The sequence below is a fragment of the Camelus bactrianus genome, chromosome 3 (assembly GCF_048773025.1).
Source record: "Camelus bactrianus isolate YW-2024 breed Bactrian camel chromosome 3, ASM4877302v1, whole genome shotgun sequence".
NCBI lineage: Eukaryota > Metazoa > Chordata > Mammalia > Artiodactyla > Camelidae > Camelus > Camelus bactrianus.
The window spans coordinates 93,435,940-93,460,474 of NC_133541.1; the positions used below are offsets into that span (position 1 = coordinate 93,435,940).

General features: G+C 54.6%; 2 protein-coding genes across 4 annotated transcripts in view; both read left to right on the forward strand.

The window, feature by feature from the left end:
- Positions 1-366: 366 nt before the first annotated feature.
- On the forward strand, positions 367-14,993 carry PDLIM4 (PDZ and LIM domain 4). 3 transcript variants are annotated; one of them, XM_010971583.3, is made up of 7 exons: positions 369-557; positions 5,323-5,474; positions 9,233-9,314; positions 13,536-13,717; positions 13,922-14,085; positions 14,421-14,538; positions 14,677-14,993. In XM_010971583.3, exons 1-7 carry the CDS (start codon positions 465-467, stop codon positions 14,879-14,881), a joined length of 996 nt encoding a protein of 331 aa, XP_010969885.1. In that variant the 5' UTR covers positions 369-464; the 3' UTR covers positions 14,882-14,993. The 3 variants fall into 3 exon arrangements, with proteins under 3 accessions (XP_074216735.1, XP_010969885.1, XP_074216734.1); XM_074360633.1 differs by lacking the exon at positions 369-557 and adding an exon at positions 7,377-7,549 and having other exon boundaries at positions 5,335-5,474; XM_074360634.1 differs by lacking the exon at positions 14,421-14,538 and having other exon boundaries at positions 367-557.
- A 7,522-nt stretch (positions 14,994-22,515) lies between these two features.
- Positions 22,516-24,535, forward strand: part of SLC22A4 (solute carrier family 22 member 4) — a 40,035-nt gene continuing 38,015 nt past the window's right edge. The window contains 2 exon segments of the mRNA XM_074355010.1: positions 22,516-23,409; positions 23,412-23,677. Coding sequence (XP_074211111.1) covers positions 23,286-23,409; positions 23,412-23,677 — 390 coding nt within the window. The 5' untranslated portion in view covers positions 22,516-23,285.

A 24,535-nucleotide genomic window follows, 5' to 3' on the forward strand; every position in this document is an offset into this window, starting at 1 on the left:
GGAGGTTTCTGAGCAAGGCGCGGCCCCATCCCCCATCTGGGCTGCTTCTGCCCCCTAGTCCTCCCCCAGGCTGGGGCGCCGCCCTGTAAAGGCGACTTCAAAGGGCCAGGCTTGAGCTTCCGCGGCCAGCCTGCGTCCGCGGCGGGCAAAGCGGAGGCCGAGGCAGGATTCCGGACGTCGGGGCCCTCCCAGCCCGGGGGTCTCTCAGAACCCCGTGGGGGTGCTGGGCTGCAGGCAGCAGGGGCTGAGGGGCGGGCCCTCAGAGCCCCCGAAGTGGGAGGGTCGGGTCCACCGCGGGGCCAATCCCGGCGCGCGGGGAGCGGGGGCGGGGGCCGGGTGGAGGGGGGTACGGGGGCGGGCGGGCGGGCCGGGGGCGGGGCGCGGCATCCAGGCGGCGGCGGCGACGGCGGCTGTTCCTTAGTGTCCGGCTCAAGCTCCGGCTGCGGCTGCGGCTCCGGCCTGAGATGCCCCACTCTGTGACCCTGCGCGGCCCTTCGCCTTGGGGCTTCCGCCTGGTGGGCGGCCGGGACTTCAGCGTACCCCTCACCATCTCGCGGGTGAGTCCGGCTGCCACGGGGTGGAGGGGAGGTCCTGGATCTAAGACCCCGTCCTCGCGGTCCACCTGGGACCCGAAACCCCGACGTCCCGGAAGCTCGAAGGCCAAGGGTTGGCCTGGGTGACCTACAGGCTGTAGAGGAGGCTTCCAGGCTGAGCAGCACCGCTCCAACCCGCTCCCTACTCCCTCTGGGCCTGCCTGCCCTATCCCTGGGAGGATCCCCCTCAAGAGTTCACACACCAGCCTCCCTGCTGGCCTAATTTTGGGGGACTCACTGCAGGCCAGGGAAGGACCGCAGTCATGGGCCAGGGGTCTGGACAGATACACAGAGGCCCAGAAATGCTGCTCAGACTAAACCCACCCTTAAGATTTAGGGCAAAATGACTGAGAGACCCCTTCCTCTATCAAGGGTCTCTGTCAGCAGTGCTGGGCGACCCCAAGGAGGTCTGGAGTCCTCTCTGAAACTGAAAAAAGAGAGATCCATCCACTTCCCCACTCTGGTTTTGGTCAGTCTCTCATCCATGACCTCAGTCATCCTAAAAGGAAGCAACCAGGAGGAATTTTTGGCTTCCAGGGGGAGGGAAAACTTGATGATGCAGTCGTGAGACTCCCCCCACCCCACCACCCAAGACACAGACCAGGGGCTAGGATAGCCTCAGCCCAGTTCCTCAAGGTTCCGGTCAAGCACTGCCCCAGGCTTAGGACAGAAGAGGAAGAGGATGGGGCACAACCCTGGGCGGTGGCTAATCTGAGGAGGACAGAGGAGCAGAGGAGACGACTTGGGCCTTGTCAGAGGGGGTGTCCAATCTGGAAAGACAGGATCCTGTCCTAGCCTTGGGGTCGCTTAATTTGAAGGACCAGAAGAGGGGACTCAGACTCTGCTGCTGGGGGTCTCAGCCTGGGGAATGGAAGATGAGAGAACCCAGACCCTGCCTTTAGGGGCTCCTAGTCTGAAGGGAAGAGAGGAGGGGACCTGGAGCCATCTCTTGCACCAACATAGGCTGCTCTAGTGTTCAGGGCCCTGTGTCAGGGGAACTGAGAACACTTTCCCTCACCCTTCCACTACCTCTTGCCTTGGGGCTGGACCAAGCTGGCTGGGCTTTCAGAGATTTCTTTCCAGGTCTTGGGAGGCGATGAACACCCGATGGAGCATGGAATCATGGAATCCCATTTCTGGGGACCAGGGTGACAGGCAGGCCCAGCTGTCCTGGGGGGATTCCCACATCTGCCCTCACCCCACGGCCACTAGATCCCTAGGGCTGAGTGAGGTGGGCCTTCAACACCTCCGGGAGTCTTTCATCTCCCCCTTCCCTGAGGGAGCCCTGCTGGGTGTGTGTGTGTGTGTGTGTGTGTGCGCGCGCGCACGCGTGCGTATGCACGCACCTATCTGTGTCTGCCTGTGTGTTATGCTGTGTGTCCACCAAGACGGGCTAGTGGGGGTGCTAGGCCAGCCAGCAGGCCAGGCACCCTGGGCGTGAGGCTGCTGACAGGCTCAGTGGCGGCGGCTGACGGCCGCAGGCGGCAGGGAGCAGAGACATCTGTTGCCCACGCGGCTGCCTGCCCGCCTAGGGAAGGCCTCCACACGTCACAGCAGCAGCAGCAGCAGCAGCAGTGGCAGCCTTGTTTGGAGCTGATCAAGATGCAGGCCCCTGGCAGGCAGGCAGTCTGGGAAAGAGTTTGCCAGGAAGAATCCCCCCACCCCTGTTGTCCCCCAAAGTCACGCAGCAGCAGCTCAGGCCCGAGGAGCCAGGATGGCTGAGCCTGTGTTTGGGTGGGATTCCAGGAGATTTATGGGGCTGGGGAGGCACAGGCCACAGCTTGCCCAGCAGGTACATCAAGGGCAGGCCTACAGACACTGACGGTGTGTGGGAGTGTCCTCACCCAGGGGGCTCAAGGTCTAACCCCTCCCATGCTTACGGGGCTTCCCCCACCCAGTGGGGACAGCCATACTCAGACAGAGAGGAGGCTGGCTGCCTGAAAGACCTGGGGCTGGGCAACCTTGACCCACAAAGCCCCAGGGAACCCCCAAGAACACTGTCCAGGATCCCTTCCCCACAGACTGTAATGAGCACTGGCCTTGCCCCAGCATCCACAGCATTCCAGGCCCATCCTAATGGTGTTGCTACCAGGTCCCCAGAAACTGGTGCTTGGAATGAGCACCACTAGTTCTGTGCCCAACTCCCTGTCAGCACTTTTTGCCCTGATTGTCTCAAGAAGTCCTCACAACAGCCTTTAAAAGAAAGGACTCCCTCTGGCCTCACATTATGGAATAGGGACACTGAGGCTCAGAGAGGCTAAGGTAATGTATCCAGAGAAGCAGAGCAGGGATGGGAAGCCAGGCCTGTCTGGCGCCTGTACGACTGTACAGGACCACATGGCACCCGACTCTGTGGCCCTCAGCCCACCTCAGTGTCTAGGCTGGGTAGAGTGACGCAGGGGCTGGGAATGTAGCTGCTGTAGGTGAGGGGACTGGTTCATGGCCCAGCCTCCCAGCTGACCTCTCTGCTTCCCTCTCTCTTCAGTCTGTTTAACCTGCACTCAGCAGCCAGAAGGATCAGCCTGAATTCCGCTCTGTCCATGATTTCCCTGTTTAGACTCCTCCATGGTTGCCAACCACCCAGGAGAAATGCCAGCTTCTCATCTGGGCTTACAAGGCCCCCAGATCTGGTCCCTGCTTCTTCTCTGATTTCATCTTTTCCACTCTCTCCTCATCATTGATGCTTTGGCCACAGGAGCCTGCTTTTACTCTCACTCCCAGATGAGCCGTTATACATGCTGATCCTTCTACCTGGGACACTCTCTTTTCACCTCACTCCCCTCACTTTTTTTAGAAAATCACCTGGGCCTGGATTGAAATCCTAACTCTACTGTTTATCAATTGAGTGTCCTTCTGCACTTCTCTGGCCCTCAGTTTCCTTATCTAGGAAATAGGCTTGCTTGCTTGAGGATTACTGAGACAATGCATATAAAGGCAGTTGGGAGAGTCATGGTTTCCTGGCCCCATGCCCTCTCTGACCAGAACTAGCACAGCTAGCAGAACTGGCAGAGTCCCAGCCACCCCTGCTTTCGAGAACTTCCTCCACCCACAGGGGCCTGAATATACCCCTTGTGCTGGCTGAATCATCCAGCAGCTAGCCACCCCCCTGAAGAAAAAGACTCCTCTCCTGCATGGGGACTGGGGCAAGGTGTCCCTTCCCCCAAGCCTCTCTTTCTTCATCTGTAAATAGGGATGAGAACAAGCCTCTGTCTCACTAGATGGTTAAGAGGTTGCCATGAGGTAGTTATAGCTAAAGCACAGGGCCCACACCATGTCACAGAGCAGGAATCCATGAAGGAGAGGGGACCTGGAGCAAGACCTTGAGGGAAGGGTGGGATGGTGCCAAGTGTGTGCCTCCCCCAGGAGGACAGGCCTGTGTAGGTAGCCATGTCCTATAAGTGAACATTAATGCTGGGCTGGTTGGCTGAGGGTATCATGCTCCAGAAGAACATTCCTTGGTGCTGCCTATTTCAGGGCACGTCAGCTTGGCAGTCAGTGCCCACACCAGGACTACAGCCAAGTAGCTGCCAGCACCTCAGTGTTGTCTATTCATTACAGAGAACTGGCTAAGCTGAGCCTGGCTAGGTTTCCAAGAACTCCCACCCCAGTAGGGACAGTGTCACTAAGAGCTCTTGAGCTACAGCCGGGTACCACTGGAGAGGCTGGGTAAGAATGAGGGTGCCTGAAGTCTCTTTCCAAAGGCTGTGCTGGGACCAGGGACAGGGTAAAGAATGCCCTGTTGCCAGAATTCCCCTGGGATGCTTACTCAGGCTTCCTGTGAGCCTATCCCCACCCTCATGTGGCCCACATCAAGGAACTGGCATTGGAGTCTCCAGATGTGGACACTCTGAGGTCAGTAGTGGCACTGGGGTGGCATGAGTGCCTGTCCTGCAGAGGAAGGGGAGGTAAAATTGTGACCTGGGAATGCAGATTGGCAGCTAGAAGTAGACGGCCCTTGACTTGCCTGGGAGAGGTGATGACACAGAATGAGGCACTAACAATGTTAGGGAAGCAGAGTGGTAAAGGGGGTGCACAGGATACTGTGGACCCCAAAGGAGAGGCTCCCAGGGAAAATGGCCTCTGCTGAGAGCCTGAGACCTGAAGGATGAGGAGGAGTAAGCTGGTAGTCAGGAAAGAGTGTTTCAGGTAGAGGAAACAGCATCTGCAGAAGTGTGGAGGTGAGAGATATTTACTTGAGTGAGTGAGTATCCCCTGGACATTCGGATAATAGAGTGTGGGTGGGTGGAGGTGAATGTGGGGGTTGGGGATGAGAGGAAACAGGGAGGAAGACAAGGTTGCTAAGGGTTTGAATGTCAGGTCAAGGGGCTGCTATGTGGTCTGGCTGGGTGGGGCAATGCAGGGTATATGTGGCATGTCCACACTCTGTATATACTTGAGAGCACATGACCCTATGTGTCCCTTGCATGACCTGGGTTATGTATACAGGCTACAAGAGTGACACCCCACCTGTCTCAGCCCAGAGGAAGCCCCTCTCATATGCACTCATATCCCACCAGACTTCCAGGTGCTGGAGTTGGGAGTGTTTAGAGCAGAGGTTCCAGCAAGCCCATGTGGGAAGTCAGCCAGTCCTGTGGCTTGCCCACTCACAGGTCACGCTGGCATCAGGGCCACCTTTGCCAGGTTTTGAGGTTGGAAGGGGTCTAGAGCAGAGCCTGCAGCAAGGCCACATAATGACCAATACCCAGCCATCTGGCTTGTCTATCCACAGGTCCATGCTGGCAGCAAGGCCGCATTGGCTGCTCTGTGCCCTGGAGACCTGATTCAGGCCATCAATGGTGAGAGCACAGAGCTCATGACACACCTGGAGGCACAGAACCGCATCAAGGGCTGCAATGACCACCTCACACTCTCTGTGAGCAGGTATGCCCTATGCATATAGGGCAGACTGGGCCAGGATGATGGCAGGGTGGAGGGTGGTTAGGGGAGGATAAGTGATGGGTGGCCTGCATCCTGGGTGAGCTGAGCCTCACATGGCCTCTCTGCCTCAGCTTCCTGGCACCCCAGTCCTAAGGAGTAGCACTTTTATGGGGGCTTGGCAGGCACTGTTTGGAGATGCAGGTGGCTTGAGAAGAAGCCCCCTTTTAACTCGGGGCTGGAACTGTGTTGGGGGACTTATGGCAGGGGGTAGGCAGCCCAAAGTCAGGGCTGAAATAAGGCCATGGGTGGCCTTGGACAGGGTGAGGGGTGTACGATTTCAGTCCTTTTCCCACCCCTGAGTGACCAGCTTGATGACCAGTTCAGAGAAGTTTCTTGTTTAACATTTCATTTAACACTCAAACTAACTTGATAAGGTAAAACCTAATGTAGTCTACACGTGAGATGACTGAGGCTCAGAAACCTTAGAGGGGTCTTAGAGTCACACACAAGGCCATGGGGAAGTAGGATTTGACCTTGAGTCTGTCTCACTCCCAAAGACGCCACTTCCTCTCCTTGGCTGCTGACCACTCCTACCAGCACCACAGCTGCCTGCCTCAACTGTCCCCACTCTGTATGGCCCATGCCTCTGCCCAGCTAAAATCTGATGCCATGAACTGTGCAGTGTTACACAGCCCAGTATGAAGGGGAGGACTGGAAGTCACGAAGCCCTGTCTATGCCCTGTACATAGTCCAGGATTGAAGGTGTACCTGGAGCATCTTCAGCCTTCCTCAGACTGATGGCAATTGGCTGGGTCCTGGCTCAGAGGAATATCCCTGCCCCCATCTTGCCTGGATCCAGAGAAGTCAGACATAACTGCTCAGCTCTGCCGCATTCACTGTTAACAGGGACTTTCCATGACCCCCTGGGATGTGTGTGGGCGAATTTTCCCCCAAACCACAGCACGGCCAACCAGACCTTAGAGCCGGCAGGGCAGGAGGTAATCCAATGGCTCTAAGTCATTAAACGGTGGGAAGGCTTCTGAAGTAGCCTGCATTTGTGTCTGGCCCAGGTCTGGGTCAGAGTCAGGACCCCTGACTCTGCTCTCGGCGCTGAGTGGGCCCAGCTGCAAGTCCAAGGCCTTATACACTCCACCTGGCCCACAGTGAGGAGGCCCTCGCCCGGGAGTGTAGCAGAGCTGGCCCTCTTCCAGGCTCTATGGGATCTTAGGTAGACTAAATGACCTCTATGAGCCTGGGCTTCCTTTTCCATAAAGCAGAATCACATTCATCACCCTCTCTGAGACAGGTATAAGCTGGCTGGGGAAACATCAGCACTGCTCTGCCCACGAGCAGCCTCTGGGTCCACCCAACTTGGCCTGGTTCCTGGGCCCTGACTCACCTCCAGCCTTGACTTTGCGTGGCTGAACAAGGGAAGCCCTGGTAGTAGTGGGGCAGAGGGCAGGGGAGGTTCACAGGGGCCCTGAGTCAGGAGATCCGCAGGGAGAATGATGTCAGGGGAGGGTGGCGGGGGGTAGGGTGGAGGTCCCCCTACCTTCCTTCCTTTCCTGGTCATTTGTTCCAAGCCAGGCATGGACGGAGCCAAGGGCCCACTGACCTGTTCCACTCGGGGTGTTTTGGCCCCCAAATGTTGCCTGGCCATGGAGCAGGTGAGAAGCACATCCTTTCCTATCACAGATCTGGGTTCTAGTCCCAGCTCTGCACTCGAGAACTGTGCTGTCCTCCCGCGAGTAATTTAATCTCAGAGCCCTTAGCTTCCTCAACTTCAAAATAGGGACTGTTTTGTGATCTGGGATTGAGTGATGATGACATACAAGGACTGCTCAGTCAGGATGAAAACTGGGGTCCTGTCCTCCAGGCCCCTATCCCTAATTCTCACACATGCAGATTCTAGGGGATCAAGACACAAGGGCACCTTGACCTTCTGGGCCAGCATCTCTTCTCTTGGGTACCTTCTCAACTGCAAGGCCTCTGACCCTGCTCTACATCCTGCATGCTATGCCAGGACTTATGCCTGGGCCCCAAAGACCACCCCACACCATGTTCTCTATGGAAGCCTGGTAAGCTAGTTGGAGGGAGGTACTCTGTGTCAGCACCCCCAGAACTCTGCCCAGGCCAGCTTCCCTACCTGCGTACAAAGAGCTCTAATCCTCCACAGACTTCTTCTCAGGATAAAAAGTGAAGTAAAGGCCCAGCTTCCCTGGCACACTTACTTTGTCTGGAACTCAAAGCCAGGTATCCAGCAATCCAAGCTAACCCACAATTTCTGGGCATGTTCTGTAGGTCCAGGACCTTCCTGGCATCAACTCCAACCCTGGGGCCTGTGGTGGGGTCCCTGTCACCCACTACATGTGGCACAAGATGCATCTGTACATCCTACCCTTTGGTGGGCTTCAAGATGGCAGTTGGAGCCACCTGCCCAGCCTGAAGTGGAAACCTAGGGGTAGAGGTTGACTCGTGAATAAGCCCTTCATTCTGATCTGATGCCTTGGGCCACTCTCATGGCTCTAGGTACTTTGTACCCTCTGACCTTGTACTTTCCTTTTGGGCAGAACTTCAAGGAAGTATAAGGCCAAATAGCTACATGAGGTGTCCTAGGTTTATCCCAGAAGAGTTCTGGGTGGATAGAGGCCACGGTTAGAGCTTTGAGTTAGGGCAGTCACTTGGGAGCCTGGCTGAGGGGGCTGGAGCCAGATGCCAGTGGGGGTGGGACAGCAGAGCCCTAGTGCCACAGGCCTCCAGAAGGCTGTAGAGGACAGGGATAGCCTGCAGGGGACCAAGGAATGGGCAAGGGTAAGGAACTGCAGAGTGAGTGTGGACTACAGGTGTAGTCAGATTGTTAAAATCCTCTGCTGAGTGGTGGAGAGGAGCAGGGTTGAGCTGCTAGTGAAGTGGTGAGACCCCAAGAAGACCCAGGAAGCCCTTTGGGGTAGAGTGGGGACATTATTCCCCTTTGGTCTAACCAGTCTCACTCACACCCACCCGCCAATCCAGGGACCACGCACCCTCCTGGGCTGCCTTCTCACAGGACTACTCAGTGGCAGGACGGGGCCCCAGGCCTGTAGCCTCTTGGCCCCGCCTGCCCTGCTTATGGCAGGTTTATGATGTTTTTCTCCCTCCTGAGTGGTGTTTGGCTTTTGGTTTCTATGGCGAAGCAGGAATTTCCTAATGGCCTGCTTCCCATCTGGGCTGGGCAGACACTGGTGATGACTCTGCCGGCAGCAGCAGGAGGGGAGGCGCACTGCTCAGAGCCTCCATTCCACCTCCCTCGGAGCCCACAGATGCCTGACTCGCAGGCCCGGCCAGAGATGGTGGATGGAAGAGGGATGAGTGGATGGGCTTCTAGCTGATCAGTGTGTAAGGCCTGGCTTGTCCTGCCGTGAGCTGGGCCCTCTTTATGCGGAGCTTCCATAGGCCACAGAGAGGGCGGAAGAGTGGGGAAGCTGCAGGGATTCTGCTGAATCCTCTCTAAAAGCCAGACCAGAGAGGGAAGGAGCAGCAGGTAGGGAAGGGATGCACAGCCCTCACCAGGTGGGTGGCAGATCTAGAGTTGTGTCTCCTTGCTGCAACAGCCACCACTCTAGTGCAGAGGGAAGAGTTGGGCGGTATCCTTATTCATGCAGAGTTACGAAGCCCGGTCCTGGGTGGCCCTGGGCCCAGACCCCAGGACCCTCTTGGTCCTAGTTTCCAGGCATGGTGGGCTAGTAAGCAGAGATTTCTGACCATCCTAATTCCTGTCACAGGCCTGAAGGCAGGAGTTGGCCCAGTACCCCAGAGGACAGCAAGGCTCATGCACACAGGAGCCACATCGACCCTGAGGTCCAGGTATGTACAGACACCACCTGTCTGGCTTGGCCTGGCTCAGAGCAAGCTCAGGGCAAAGGGGCCAGGCCTAGTCCACAGGTTTAACTGCACTGGATGTCCTCACTGTGGCTCTCAGATGCCCAGGCCAGAGACTGAAACTGAAAGCTTCTCTGGGCAATGCCCATGTCCCATCCAGTGCTCCCAGGTGATATGTACCTGCTGGGGGCTCTGTCTGTACTCCAGCAGTCCTGGATTCTGGGACACAGGTGCCTGTGGTGGGCGGGGACTGGGCTAGCCTTGGCCCAGGGCTAGTATCCACCCAGCTGGGTTTCACTCTGTTGCCGAGTGATGCCAACCAGTAGGAAGCCATCAGGCTTGTGGGTGGGGGTGGGGGCAAGCTCACCAAGCTTGTGGGTGGATTGGGGGGCAACCATAGGCTGTGGTGGTCTCAGGCTATGGGACACTCTTTTGTCACATCTTAGCCTTGGGCACCTAGGTGGCCAGAGCCAACCTTAGAATGTAAGGCACTGCCTTGCCCTATCCAAGGTTAAAGTTTTCTCCTGGCCATCCTGTGATTACAGCTAGCAGACCTCTGGCTGCTGTCCTGCCTGCTCAGTCTGTATATGATAGGAGTCACAGCTACAGTGCTGTCCTCAAGGAGCATGATGGGGGCCAGGCTGCTTTAGGGCCTCATTTTGCCATGGGCTTGACAGGTAGCCAAGTGGGCATGCTGAGGTATCCAGAGCAAACTCAGTATCTCTGGTCCACAAAGTGGGGGCAATGACAAATGGTCTGTGATGGAGCCAGAACTTGGGACCCAGCATGTGGGACCATGGCTTCCTGGGACTACTTGTGTCCACTCTCTCTCATGGAGTCTTCGCTATATGAGAGGGAAGGATCTGCTATGGCCTCTCCCTTGCCATCTACCCTAATTCCCATCTTGCTCTGAAATGTGTTCCCTATTTGCCTTTGCTGGCACCCCTGAGGCCAGGTGCTTATCACATGCAAGGAGGGCCTGCTCTGGAAGGTGAGAGGCACTTAGCAGTTCTGAGATGGCAGAAGCCAGGGGTCAAAGGAGTCTAGATTAGGCAAATGATTCAACCAAGGAGTCAGAGAGGGCTTCCTAGAGGAGAGGGTATCCAAACCAAGACCTGAAGGCCTGGAAAGAATAAGGCAGGCAAAGGGGCATAGAGAGAGAAAGTATACCAGGAAGCACACACAAGCCCAGAGGTGAAATTGTGCACCATAGGTTCAGAGGAAAGAGAAGTCCCAGGGGGTGAGAGGCAGAGGTGAGGGTGGACAATGGGGCAGGGCCACAAAGAGGCCCTCGGTTTCCTCTACACAGGACCTCAGCTGTTCTTGCAGAGATTTGTGGCCACAACTGTGTCTCAGAAGCTTATTCTGGTAGCCCATGCGGATGGGGTCTGGGGGACATAGACAAGCTGACCAGGCTTGGCATGGGCCAGACAGATGGGAGCAACAGAGCACAGGCCCCCAGCTCATGTGTGAGCCCTAGTTTTCATGTACGAGTGCCCAGACGGATAAGGCAAGGGAGCCTGAGCTTTGGAATTTGAAGCTCAGGTCTCTGAGTCCTCCAGGAGAGGCTCTGGGGCAGTGGGCCTGGGGGGCTGGGGCCTAGAGAGCAACTCCCCCTGCCCTCACACTTGCCCTCATTGACCTCCTGGAGGATCAGGCTGCTGGTGGCTCAGGCTGGAAGTGGAGGGATTTTCCACAAGCAACAGGGCAGCCCCTCAGCTGCTGTCCCCCTTTTGTACTTAAAAGGTCATGAGCTCCATGGGTGGTGACAGAAACACCCCCATCCAGCCCCTGCAGGGCAATGTCCTCAGTAACACAGACACAGGGCCCATTGTCCCCATACTGCTCCCATCCTCTGCCTGCATACAGGAGGGGGATGGGCCCAGCTAGAGTCATTGGAGGAGGTGAGAACCACAGCTGGCCTTTATACCAGCACAAAGTACCCTGGCACTCCCCACCAAGTAAGATGTGTGCCAAATGGGGCTTCAGGCTCACCTTCCATATAGGGTCATAGGAGACTCCTTCTGTTGGCCCTTAATATGGGAACACAGCCCAGAATGGAGGAAGGAGGGTGATCAGGAAAGTTTTCCTGAAGAGAGTGGCATCTGAGCTGAGAACCAGGTGATGGGTTAAGGCAAGCCAGGTGGAGCAGGCAGTGCAGGCTCAGCCTGTCCTCTCCAGGCCAGCGGAGAGTTGGAGCTCAGCCTTTGGGAGCTGTCACCTGCTCACCTGGATTTGGTGCCCATCTCTGTGGGAGTGTCCCAGATTCTGACTATAGTCATTGTGGGAGCTGATGAACAAGCTGACAGTTACCCTCATTCTGCTGACTAACACACTGAGGCTTCAACAACCAAATCAGCAGCTGGCAGGTACTCAGACACAAGGAGCACATGGTACTAGGTGTACCACTACACACCTGAAGAGGGAAAATGCAGGAATAGGGGTTCAGGAATGCTCATGACAGCCATTCATCCGATGATCACTTGCTCTGTGCCAGTTACTATGGTAAGTGCTTTGTATGCAACTGTCTCATTTTATCCCAAGGAACTTGATATAGAAACCATGTTCTCCATTTCACAGACGAAGAAACTGAGGTTCAGAGAGGTGAGATGACTTACTCAGTGAGTGACTGATAGAGCTGGGATGCAAACAAGGCTGAGGTTGCCACATGTGTCTTAACCACTGAGTTCAGACCTAGAGAGGCTGCTGCATGGGTGGCCATGGGAGGGGCAGTGGCTCTGATGACCCTGCAATAGAGTCTCACACCCTGCTGGGTGGGAGTGAGTGAAGGCCTCCTTCCTCCAGGTTCTCCCTGACTCCCTCTTCCTGTTGAAGCCTCCTCTGTAAGGGGCCCAGCCCTGCCCCCACGGCCCATGGCCCATCTGGTCCCCATTAGAGGCCAGGCCAGACTCGCCTGCCTGCCTGCCCTGCAGACATATGTGCGGGAGTGCTCGGATTTCTCAGGGTCTTTTCTCGGGCCCTGTGGGGTTAAGGGGTTTTCTGCTGCTGTTGCCTCATTGATGGGGGCCCACCTGGGCAGTGAGAGACCTTCTCCTTTGTCTGTTGGGGTGGGAGAGCAGGGGCATCACCCTCATTCAGCTGCTGGTCTGCCCATTCCCCATGCTCCCACCCCACTCAGAGCCTGCAGAAAGCAGCAACAGCAGGGTGCTCTGGCCACCAACCTTGTCCCAGCCATGGAGGCCACCATGGTCATCGCAAGTGTGACGAGCACTGGCTCCAAGTATATGTAAATGTGTCTGTAAGATTAGGTATATGTAGGTGGACTGGCTGATGCACGTGTGTTGCCTTCATGCATAGGTATGGCTGTAAATGTACTTGTGAGAGTGTACATGCCTGTTATCACACTGCTGAGGGCAGGCCTGTGTGCCTGCAAGCTAGGGACAACAAGGCCCTGGAGTCTGCAGGGAAGGAGATCCTTAGTCCCCATTTAGATCCACACCCACAAAGGTACTGCCCTCTTCCCATGGGCTATTCAGGCCCAAATGTTTCAGCCAGGGGCTGGCTATGAAGTGGGGAGCCTTGAGCCATGGCACAGCCTCTGCCCCTCATCTGCTGTGTCTACAGAAGGGCACCCATTTTGGCCTGGAAGCAGGAGATAGGGGCAAAAACACCAGCCTGGAGGGAGATGACCTCACAATAGCACCCTTAAACCTCAGCCTGCCCCCACCAAAGGGCCTTGGGACACAACAATTGATGACCCTCACTGGCTGCAGAGCAGGAGTTCCTTTTTTGTGTTCCCAGCCCTGGGCCCATCCAGTGCCTAGCACCATTCTGGCAGGTAAGAAGGCTTGACACCAGGACCATCTCTGCAAGGAAGCCACACTCTCTGCTCCAGAAATCCTGGCCTTAAAAAGCTTCTTGGGATAGTCCTTCCCCAACACCATTCCTCACAGGTACTAGTAGTAAGAACCACCACATGGTTCTTGAGCCAAGGGTGAGTCTTAGGCACTCAGATTTTTGTGTCTGACTTTCTATGAGCATTTCTTATTTCTGCAGGGGTTGAACCAGGCCCAAAACTCAGCCTTTCCCTACAGATTCATTCCCTGGCTGGATAACATAGCCCAGAGATGCCAGAACAAGGGGAGACAACCAACATCCAAGAAGGCCTGGGTGGGTGTACAAGGAATGGCCAGAGACCCTACGCCCAGAGGGTCTCCCAGCACCTCAGGCCCCACTCTCTCCTAGGATGGCAGTCCAGCAACCAGCAGGCGGCCCTCAGCCACCGGGACTGGACCAGAAGATGGCAGACCAGCCCTGGGATCTCCTTACGGGCAGCCACCTCGCCTCCCAGTCCCTCACAACGGCAGCAGCAGTGAGGCTACCTTACTGGCCCAGATGAGCAACCTGCATGTGTCTCCATCCCACAGGTAGTACAGAGGCACAGCCTTTGTAGCCGTACCTGGGTCCCATCTTAATCCCTAATCCCTCGAATCTCACACCAGGTCCCATACTGACCCCTAACACTTGATCCTTGGGTCTCAGCTGACCCATGAAACCTCAGTAGACCCCTGAGCTGGCAGACTGAAGGCTGGTACTGCAACTCTGCCCCTTCGTGCGTCTCTCTCCCCCAGCAACGACCCAGCCAGAGGCCTTCCGCGGAGTCGTGACTGTGGAGTCGACCTGGGTTCAGAGGTGTACAGGATGCTCCGGGAGCCTGCTGAGCCCATGGCTGCGGCGCCCAAGCAGTCAGGCTCCTTCCGCTACTTGCAGGGCATGCTAGAGGCCGGCGAGGGCGGTAAGGCTTTACCCACCTGCCTTCTCACTCCCTGAGGTACCAATGGCACCCCCTAACCTGCCCCAGCCATGCCTTGGCGACCCCATGTCCCCCCTCCTGGCAATTAGCTTCTCCCCGTGTCCTGGGGGTGTTCCCACACTCCTCACTGCGCAGGTGCTTTCTGATTCCCACTCCACCCCTGTCGCGGCCCCTCACGTCACCCCTCTCACCCTCCTTCCCAGTCTCTGTGGCGGTAGCTCTGTAATCAGGGCCCAGCCCCACATTCCACTGAAGTGAAGTTTTTCCCTTTTCTGACTTCCACACCGGGCTCATACCAATCGTGCTCTGGCTCTCAGGGGAACGACCTGGGCCTGGTAGCCCCAGGAACCTCAAGCCCACGGCCAGCAAGCTGGGCGCGCCGCTTAGTGGCCTCCAGGGGCTTCCCGAGTGCACGCGCTGCGGCCACGGCATTGTGTGAGTACCTCCCTGCCTTGTGCCTCCCGGCCTTCCCCACCCCCTCCAGCAGTCTCCTGACTGCTCCCAAGGCCCTGGGTGAGGGCCTGCTGGCAAATCTGTCAGCTCCAGACTCTGCTCTCTTCTGTCTCCCATCAGGGGCACCATCGTCAAGGCACGGGACAAGCTCTACCACCCCGAGTGCTTCATGTGCAGCGACTGCGGCCTGAACCTCAAGCAGCGCGGTTACTTCTTTCTGGACGAGCGGCTCTACTGTGAGAGCCATGCCAAGGCGCGCGTGAAGCCTCCGGAGGGCTACGATGTGGTGGCCGTGTACCCCAATGCCAAGGTGGAACTCGTCTGAGCCGCTCCCGAAACCTCCCGTCCCCACCTCTGCTTCTTTTAATGTCCCTGCATGGCCCGTGTAAATAATGTGTTTGCGCCCTGCCTAATAAACTTCCTCTGCTTGGCCTCGACCGTGTCAGTGCCCTGGCCTGCCTCCCTCCAGTTTAGGCCATGGCTCCCGAGTGTTTAGGTGCCAAGCATTTTCTTAGGCACTGGGTGCAATGGCGAGCAAGACAGGTGCTGTGCTGTCCTCAAGGAGGCCACAGCCTGGGTGGATGGCAGACACGAAACACAAGGTCAGTTCTATTAATAGGGAGGTGAGGTATGAGGTGCTGTAAGGGGACATCATGCCAAAGGGTTTGACCTTGGTGGAGTGAGGAAAGGTATCAGCTGAGAACTAAGGGATGTGGGAACGAAGAGCTCTGCAAGGGGGAGAAACTGTACAAAGCTATGGCAAAGGCTAGCACAGGCAGGAAAGGCTCCGTCTGTGCAGCAGCACGAGCGCGGGCGGCCCCTAGCAGCCGCAGCAGGGACTGCTCCGCGGGGGATTTGACTGCGGAGATCACCCGGACTGCCTCCCAGACAGTGGGTGGAATCTGCCTGCCGGCAATCTTGGCGTTCACTCTTCCGGGTTTCTCCTTCCCACCCGGCCCCTGCCTACTCTAGTCTTTCCTTTCTTCCCCTTCCTGTCTCTCCCCACCAGGGGGCGCTTACGCACGCGTGCGTGTGTATGTTTGTGTGTGGGAGAGGGAGAAGGGGAGAGAGAAAGATTTTAGAAAGAAAAGAACACTCTCCTCCAAAGCCGAAAAGTAAACACTCCTCCTCCGAAGCCTGGCGGTGACAGCGTGGTGGGGGGCCTTGAGCCTTTCACAGCTCGGTCGCACACACAAGGATACAGACTCGCACTTTTGAAAAATAGAAATGGTATCGGGGTTGGTCAATTGTGGCTGTTAACCCCCGATGACTCGTCCTGGACTCCAGGTCACATGGATCTACCCTCTCCTTAGCTTGCTCAGAACAGGAAGCAGCCTAGTTTATTTATTTAGTGAGCCCCGAGTAATGTATGTTTGTGCTCTTTTCAGTTTTGTACTAGCACAGATCATAAAAGATTTATCAATTCAGACTCTCACCATCATCACACGACACTACACCTTTCCTCACACTCTTGCCAACACAGGGTATTATCAGTTCTTTTTCATTTTTGCCAATCTGATAGGTAAAACCCGGTATATAGTTGCTTTAATTAGCATGTCTCTGATTACCAGGGATGAGCATTCATTGAACAGATATTTGTAATGTTTGCTGTTGAGTGCTGAGCCAAGGGCAACAGAATGGTCTCCCTCCAAGAGTTCTGTGAATTGCTCTAAACCGTTCATGCATTTTTTCTGAGGTTTAATTTCTTAATGATAGGTCAGAACTTTCCATAATTTTGCAAGAATCTTTGTTATTGGATTCTTTTCCACTAATCTGTTTTATTACTGAGACAATATCATGTTGATTTAATTACTACCTTTTAAAGAGTTTAACATGCCAATCTCTCTTCCTTGTTCTTCACTTAGAAACAAGTCAAGGCTATTGTACATTTCCAATTGCCCAGAGGTTTAGATTCAGAATCAGGCTCTGGAAAAAAAAAAAAAAACCAGACAACAAACAAACCTCTTTGAACTGTGACTGGGGTTGCCTTGAATCTAGAGACTCATTTGGGAATAACTGGCTAGAGTCCTTTCCTACCAGAGAATAGTGTGATCTGTGCTTACTCTGTATTGATTAGGGTTGATGAAGTAAAAGTCCAGATTTTAAGATAAACAAACAAAAAATTTAAACATAAAAGGTTTTCTCTGACCTTTGGCCTCCTCCTTCCCCTCGAGTGTGTATCTGCATGTGTGTTAATCACATCTCCCCAATGGCAGAAATTCCTACTCAACCATAAAGATCAATTTTTCTCCTTCTGGTGCCAGCCATGTAACTCCTTAGAATATAACATTCCTTTCTCAATCCTGTGAGGGTCATGATGACCCACAACTTGCCTTACATGTACATACAACTTTGGTGAACTTCATGTACAATGCCAATATATAATTTCCATTAAAAATAGTGATTGGTGCAGAATGGACTGGTCAGCTGATCTGGGGAGATACTGAACTACGCCTAAGGGTAATAGGACGGCTTGGTGGAAGAGTCTACTGTTCCATACCCATCCCTCTTCCTCTGCAGACCAGGTCCCAGCCCCACCTCCATAGGCGGAAGCAGAGGGGATGATGGGCAGCCAGGGAAGCCATTAAGCAGAAGAGCAGGTGGAAAAATACCAGAGCTACCCGCACAGGCCGGCACCACTTTCTCAGATGCAAACCTGCAGAGACCAGGCTCCCCACTCACAGCAGCCGCCAGCGCTCGCCTTAATCCTTCAGACACCCGCTCCCCACACAGGGCCTATACACCCAAGTTGAGGAGTCCTTGAGCTGCCTAGGCACCTCTGGCTCCCCGAGACCAACAGCTCCACATTCACAGGGCTGCAGCAGCCATATCAACCCTCGCAGAGGTAAGCATCCTAGTGAGGGTGGCGGGCACAACAGCTAAGAGGAGTGGTGCCCAGAGCTGCCAGTCTTCCCAGTTCAAGGACCAGGCTCTGCCAGTCCCATAACCACCTTCTCTGCCCAGGGGCCATGACTGAGTCCAAATGTACTGGGACAAGGCCTCTGTGGGACAAGGTCTCTGTGACCCAGGGGCTTAATCGTGAGACTGGGCAGCTGAATCTCCAGGAGGAGACACAGATGCAGGATTCCCAGTTAAGAGTGCCCCTGTTGCCAGGGATTAGGTTCTAGTCTCCTTGCACAAAGAATTCTAAGAGGAGACAGGTTAAAAAAGTAAAGTGAGGATTTATTAAGGGATAGATAGTACACTCTAAAGACGAGAGCGGGCAGGCTCAGGTGAGCAGCTGCGCCGAATTTCCTTGGTAAGCTGGTTATATAGGGTGTAAAAATAAATGGGTGGAATTAGGGAGGGAAGGGTTTGAAGTATTCCCTGATTTTCATCCAGTTCCACCTTCCCGAGGGGAGGAGGGATTTTTGTCCTTATTTAGTCTGGATCGGAAGTATCTTGGCATTCGTGCATGATGGGTACTTCTAATCTGGAAGGCTAATTTTATTGTAATGAAGGCATAATGAGCAAAAGGTTACATTCAGACACTGGAGATTCCTGCCTCTACCCACTCTTCTTTGTTGGCCACCAGGACACTTGTCACCCTGAAATGTGTGATTTCTTATCAGTCCAGAGGCTCCTGCTTTTCTCGGTCTGACCAAGGACCTCTGTTGATTACATGATGTATGGTTTCCTGCATTTTGCCCATGCTCCACCTTTTTTGCCCAATTCCTGCCATTTGGCATGTGTCCCCCCTTCTCTGCTCATATCTAGCTATCTGCCTGCTCTAATATCCCAGCCCAACCGGCCCAGACCAACTCTCATTATTGTCCCCAAACCTGTCCCTCTCACAGGTCTTCACCTTAGAGGCCTTCAAACCAGAGACTTAGACGTCATCTTCTACACACTCACCCCAACTATCCCAGCCTACCTCTCACTGTGTATGGGGTTCTGCCTCCTAAGCATTTCTGGGGTCCATTTCAGGACAGCTGGAAGATTCTCTCGCTCTCTTACTTCATGGACCTAACCCTCCCCCTGTGCCCCACCACGGCCCCAGGGCCCTCAGATGGAGTCACTGACAGATCAGTTTTAGGCCTACCATGTAAAGCCTCTCAGACCTCAGGTTGCTAACCACTTGGTCTCACTTCCTCTACTACACCAAAGAGTTCACCATTCTCTGAGCCACCCTGCCTTTTCACACCCCTCAGACCTTTCTTAAGTTCAAAATGCCTTGATTCTTTCTTCTTTATCCAGCAAACTCCTACTCACTTTTCAAGTCCCTGATCCACTGACCCTTCCCTTTAGAGCAAAGCCTTGGCCCACCCATCCCCAGGCAAAGTCAGTAGTTCCCATCCATGTGCCCTTCCCCCACCCCTTGCATTCCTTCCTGTTGCTTCTGGCACAACCTGTTACCTCCTTGGTCAGACTCCTCCATCCTCCCCAGACCCCAGGCTGGGCACAGAGAGGTGCAGGAGCCCTGAGGCCAGTCCCCTCTGTCTCACACACACACACACCCTGGGCCTCCCTGCCTCCCACCACCTTTCTCCTCACCTTGCTCTCCTGCTTTCTGCTGGCATACTGCCTAAACCCTCAAGGGGAATTAAGCCCTGATGGGCACTGTCTCCCTCCTGCAGTCTCAACCTCAACTCATTTTTTCAACTAATTATTTACTGAGAATCTACTATGTTCCAGGCATTGTGCTGCATACTAGGAAAGATTTTGAACATATTTTAAAAGTCCAGATGAAATGCAGTGCCATAGAGGAAATAAATAGCATATTACAATAAAGAATAAGTGATTCCTTTATATAAGGAATTTAGAAAGACCTCACAGATAAAGTGACATTTGAGCAGAGGCCTGAGGTGGTAAGGGAACATCAGTGGGGGTATCTGGAAAAACTACATTTCTGCAGAGGGAGCAGGGAATACAAAGACCCTGGATGGGACAGGGAGGAGAAACCACGTGTTTGTGTGTTCTAAGAGCAAAGAAATGTCTGGAGTGGTGTAAATGAAGTGGCTAGTAAAAGTAGATGAGGTGAGAGAGATGTAGGGGTGGGAAGGCTGACCATGTCAGGAAGGACTTTGGCTTTTACTCTGAGATGAGAGGCCAGAGGAGTGGCATGACCTGGACTTTTATGTTTTAACCAGGATCACTCTATCTGCTGTATGGAGAATAGACTGTAAGGGGCAAAGGTGGAAGCAGGGAGACCAGTTTAGGCATGATTGCATTCATCCCTAACTAACCCCTGACTAGCTCACTTTCCTCTGCCTCCATAGCTCCAGCCCCAGTCCAGGCCCCCACATTCTCCTGCCCAAGTGCTGTAATAACCTCCTGCCTGGCCTTCCTGTCCCCTGTCTGGCCCCTCAATCCTTTCTCCACACAACAGCAAAGAGAGATTTTTAAAATGCAATTCTGATTATGTCACTTCTGTCTATTAAAGCTTCCATGGCTCCCCATTACCCTTAGGACAAAGCCTAAACTCCTAAACCCAGCCCACAAGGCCCCATGAGGTGCAGCCCCTGCTGATCGTTGCTGACAGCCCTGCTTCAGGCCTGCAAAATTGCAGTTGTGCTAATGTGTAAATTCAGCTTCCTCAAGATCTTTTCCAGGCTCATGCCACCTTCCTTGACCCTCCAAGGAGCTAGAAATGAAATCTGAGTCCTTCCTTTTGGTTACCTGTGTGACATGCTTTATTCCTCTACCTTCTTCCTTGAGAACCAAGGAAAGGCGTGAGGGCAGGAGAAATCCAGATATTGCTTCATGCTAGTCCTCCCTTCCTGGCCAAGGCTTCAGGCCTCTGGGTGGCCCAGCACCCTGGCCCTGGGATCTCAGCCCATGAACAGCTGAATTAGGGATGTTGTGACATGTACTGTGATGCTCAGAAGCCTGGGCTATGGGTCCAGAGTCCCTCTGACAACCTGGCGAGCACCCTGCTCGCCTTGCCCCTGGGCTGCGTTAATTCTTCTGCTCTCTATCACAGTGTTTAGTGACTTTGATTGTCTTGATTTTCCATAGAATATCACGATAGTTTACTGTATCGATTACATAATGCTAATATGTCATAACCTAGTGAGCAGATGTTCTAGTAAGACACATCCATGCCAGAAGATAGGAGATAAAAAGTATTATTCGGGGCCTTGCATGCTGACAAATGTTTTTTTGTTTGGTTTGGTTTTTTTACCTTTTTGTTCTAGAATGAGTTAAATGTATATAAAAGTATAAAAGTAGACAAACTAGTAAAATGAACCCCTAGGACCACTACTATGGCCAATCTTATTTCATCTATATCCTCACCCACTTCTTTGATTCCTTATTATTTTGAAGCCAATTGGTGAAGTTATTAGGGATTCAGTAGTCTGGAACATGCCAGGCCATCCTCTGTAAGGTAAAGGCAAGTTGTTGTACCCTGTACCCTCTACCACTAATAAAGACATAGTGCTTCATGGGAATACTACTATAACCCATTTAATGGGTGCCTGAGAAAACTCCCACTTTTGAGTGAAGCCCAGAGAGAGCTCTACAGTGTGTCCAACTATAGTACAAGGTTCCCTGCCATTTGGTCCATATGACCCAGCAGAATCCATGGTGCTAGAGATGTTCATGGTGATAAGAATGCAGAGTAGAGCCTCTGATAAAAGAGACAGGCCCTAATAAAACAGTTTCAGTACAGATCTCCATAACAAGGTCATGCCTTCTGTAGCAGAGAGCTATTTGCCATTTGAAAAGCAACTACACGGCTACAGTAAAAACTGAGTGCCTGGCCATGGGATATCAAGGGTCTAGGCAACTAGAAGTGTCCAGTAAAAGCTAGGTATTGCCAGATTCTATCAAGTCATAAGATTAAGCAGGCATGTCAGCAATCCATCATATAATAGAAATGGTAGTGTCAGGATCAGGACTGAGCAGGTCCATACAGCTTAAGTTAATGTCTGGTGATTCAGACTCCTATGATACCTATCTCAGCTATATCAACACTTCGCCCCCAACTCAGACCTGTGGTCTTATGAGGGTAGTTCTCTATAACCAATTGATAGGGGGAAAAATACTCAGCCCTGTCTCACAGAAGATACAAGCCAAAAAATGGATTCTTACTGCAACACAGCCCCACTTAGCAGTGGCACTGAAGGACGCTGGTGAATAGAAAGCCTCCCGGGGTCCAGCTGTAACAGTGTACTTGGGCATTCATTTCATATGGAAGGCTAAATGGTTCAAGGTATGGATTTACCTTTATTGGATAAATAAAAGGTAAGGATTTCTTGGGTGGTAGCAAACAATTCAATTGAGTGGTACCTGTTTGGCTCACACATATGCAGCCTGGGACTGCAGGGGAGTTGACCAATGGAACCAGAACTAGGAAACAAACGCTGCTTCATTCTATATGACTCTTTAGAAGGTCCAAGTGGGAATCTCAGTAACGCATAGCAATGAGGGTTGGGAAAAACCTGAGGCAAATGAAAGGAATGAGGTACTTGCCCCAGGTGCAAAATCCGACAGGTGAGGAGTCTTAGGCTTGGACACTGAGCGGACTGGTCCCTACTCTGGTTACCTTGCCAGATCTGGGTGCCAAACTGGACCTTCTCCTCCTCCGTCCCTCCCTCCCTCCCTCCCTCTGTTCCTGGACTGGGGCGGGGGGCGGGGGTGGGGCGGTCCCTTCCGCAAATCAGACGCCTTCCAGTCCAAGAAGACTGGCAGCCAGCCCTGATGAAGAGCCCTGGGGGATCAAAATCACAGTCCAGGGTGGTGAAAGCAGTAAGAGGTGCTTCCATTACCGCGGTCTTACAAAGGGCCAGGCTCCGTATTAAATCTTCTCGAGAGGCCCCAACAAGATCCTGGGACGACCCAGTAGCCCCTGGCTCCCAGCCTATCTCAGACGCAGTGTGATCTCGCTCATCCCTTCTGGGCACTGGGCCCTTTCCCCCTTTTCGAGGTGAGGCTCCTGGATGTCCAGAAGATGCCAATTTGGGCTCCGCCGGCTGGTAACTGAATCCAGCCCTCTAGGATTGGAGAAGTGGGGTGGGGGGTGGGGGTGGAGGCGGAGGCGAGCGCCGGGTCGGCTGGTGCCGGCCACTCGGGCAGCGGCGTGCCAGAAGAAATGGTGTGCTCCTGTCACCCCTGTGCCCACAGAAGTTTCCCGAGAGCACCAACGGCACGGGCTCGCCCGTCCACGCCTCGCGCGAGGCCCTCTGAGCTCAGACTCCGGGTTAGAAGTGGCAGGGGAGAGCCTCCCGCCCGGATGAGGCCTGGGCGACGCCAACAGAGAGGGCAGAGGCCCGACCTCTCAAAGACCTTGCTCTCCCGCCTCAGCTCTTCCCTTTCGCCCGCTCGCCCCCGTGGTGCCCAACGCGGCGGCTCGGAGCTGGGCGCTCAGCAGCTGGCGGTCGCGGGGCACGCGGGGTGCGAGGGAGCTAGGCGGCCCACCTGAGCTCCAGGCCTCAGCCGGGTCTACCGCGGGGTCGCCCGGGGCGGCGGGCGGAGCGGGGGCGGAGCCGCCCCGGGCCCCACCTCGGCCGTCCCGGCCGCCCCGCCCTCGCCGCCCCGGCCAGGATGGAGGTGTGGTCCCGAATTTATACCGTGCCTTCCAGCTTTGCGACCATTTCCTAGGAACTTACCAACGCCCGCAGCCCGCTCCCCGGGAACGGTCCCTGGCGGCGCGCTCCACATTCCCTCAGCCTGCCTGGCCCGCGAGAACGTTCTGACGGCCTCGGGGAGCGCCCTCGCCGCGCGACGCTGTCCGGCGGACGCCCTTATCGCCCGCTGTTGCAGACTGCAGAGCAGCGGCGGGAAGCATGCGGGACTACGACGAGGTGACCACCTTCCTGGGCGAGTGGGGGCCCTTCCAGCGCCTCATCTTCCTTCTGCTCAGCGCCAGCATCATCCCCAACGGCTTCAACGGTATGTCAGTCGTGTTCCTGGCGGGACCCCGGAGCACCGCTGCCGGGTGCCGGACACCGCGAACCTGAGCCTCGCTCGGCGCAACCACAGTCTCCCGCTGCGGCTGCAGGACGGCCGCAAGGTGCCTCACTATTGCCGCCGCTACCGCCTCGCGACAATCATCAACTTTTCGGCGCTCGGGCTGGAGCCGGGGCGCGACGTGGACTTGGAGCAGCTGGAGCAGGAGAGCTGCCTGGATGGCTGGGAGTTCAGCCAGGACGTCTACTTGTCCACCATTGTGACTGAGGTGACTGTATGAGCGACCCTTCATCTGTATCAGTTCCCCGCCTAGACTCCCTGGCAATGCCTGGATCAGCGTCCCCGACTCTTCATCAAACCTGGCTGACGCACAACAGGGTTGTGCAGCCAGAGAGAGCAGAACTCACCTAGGCTCATTCCTAATTGTTCTGTCTAATATGAAGGGGATGGAGAAGACAGAAAGGAGGCCGTTGTCATCTGCCTTTTCCTTTGACAGTTTCACAACAGACCAAGTTGTTTCCCAAGAGCCTAGACACCACCGGCCCCAGGCTCCCCAGATGTACAGCCTGAGTCAAGTTCCTGCCACAGGCTTGAGGAAAGGTGTGGGGGCTGCTGCTGAGCCCACATGCAGACACAAAGAAGAGCCCTGCTGCTGGGCAGGGCTTTGGCAGATCTGGGCTGTTCCCTGCCCACAGACTTCTGGAAGCATCAGAGGGTCTCCTGTTCTGTCATACTCTACGGTGAGGCTTGGGTCCTGTCCTGAGGCTCCAATTTCTCTAGAAAGGAGCAGAGGACCTCCTGATACTGGCAAAGTGCAGGAAACCCTGACCTCAAGGCACTCATGAAGAGACAGACTCACAGAGACCATCTGAGCACAGGGCCTAGAGGTGGACAAGGGCTCCAGCTTATGCCATTAGTCCCTTAGCATCCGACATGGTTTAGTGGCAGGATTTCTAAGTTTCAAGAGTCAAGATATAGACATACTTTGTCCTCTGCATTTCCTATTTTGCATTTGATAAGGACCAGGAGATGCTCGATCAGCACACATCTTCTGAAGAGGGTACCCTCATAGACTCGTTTTCTGCTGTTAATCAGGCATGTAGAATTTCCCAGCTTCTGGCCTCTC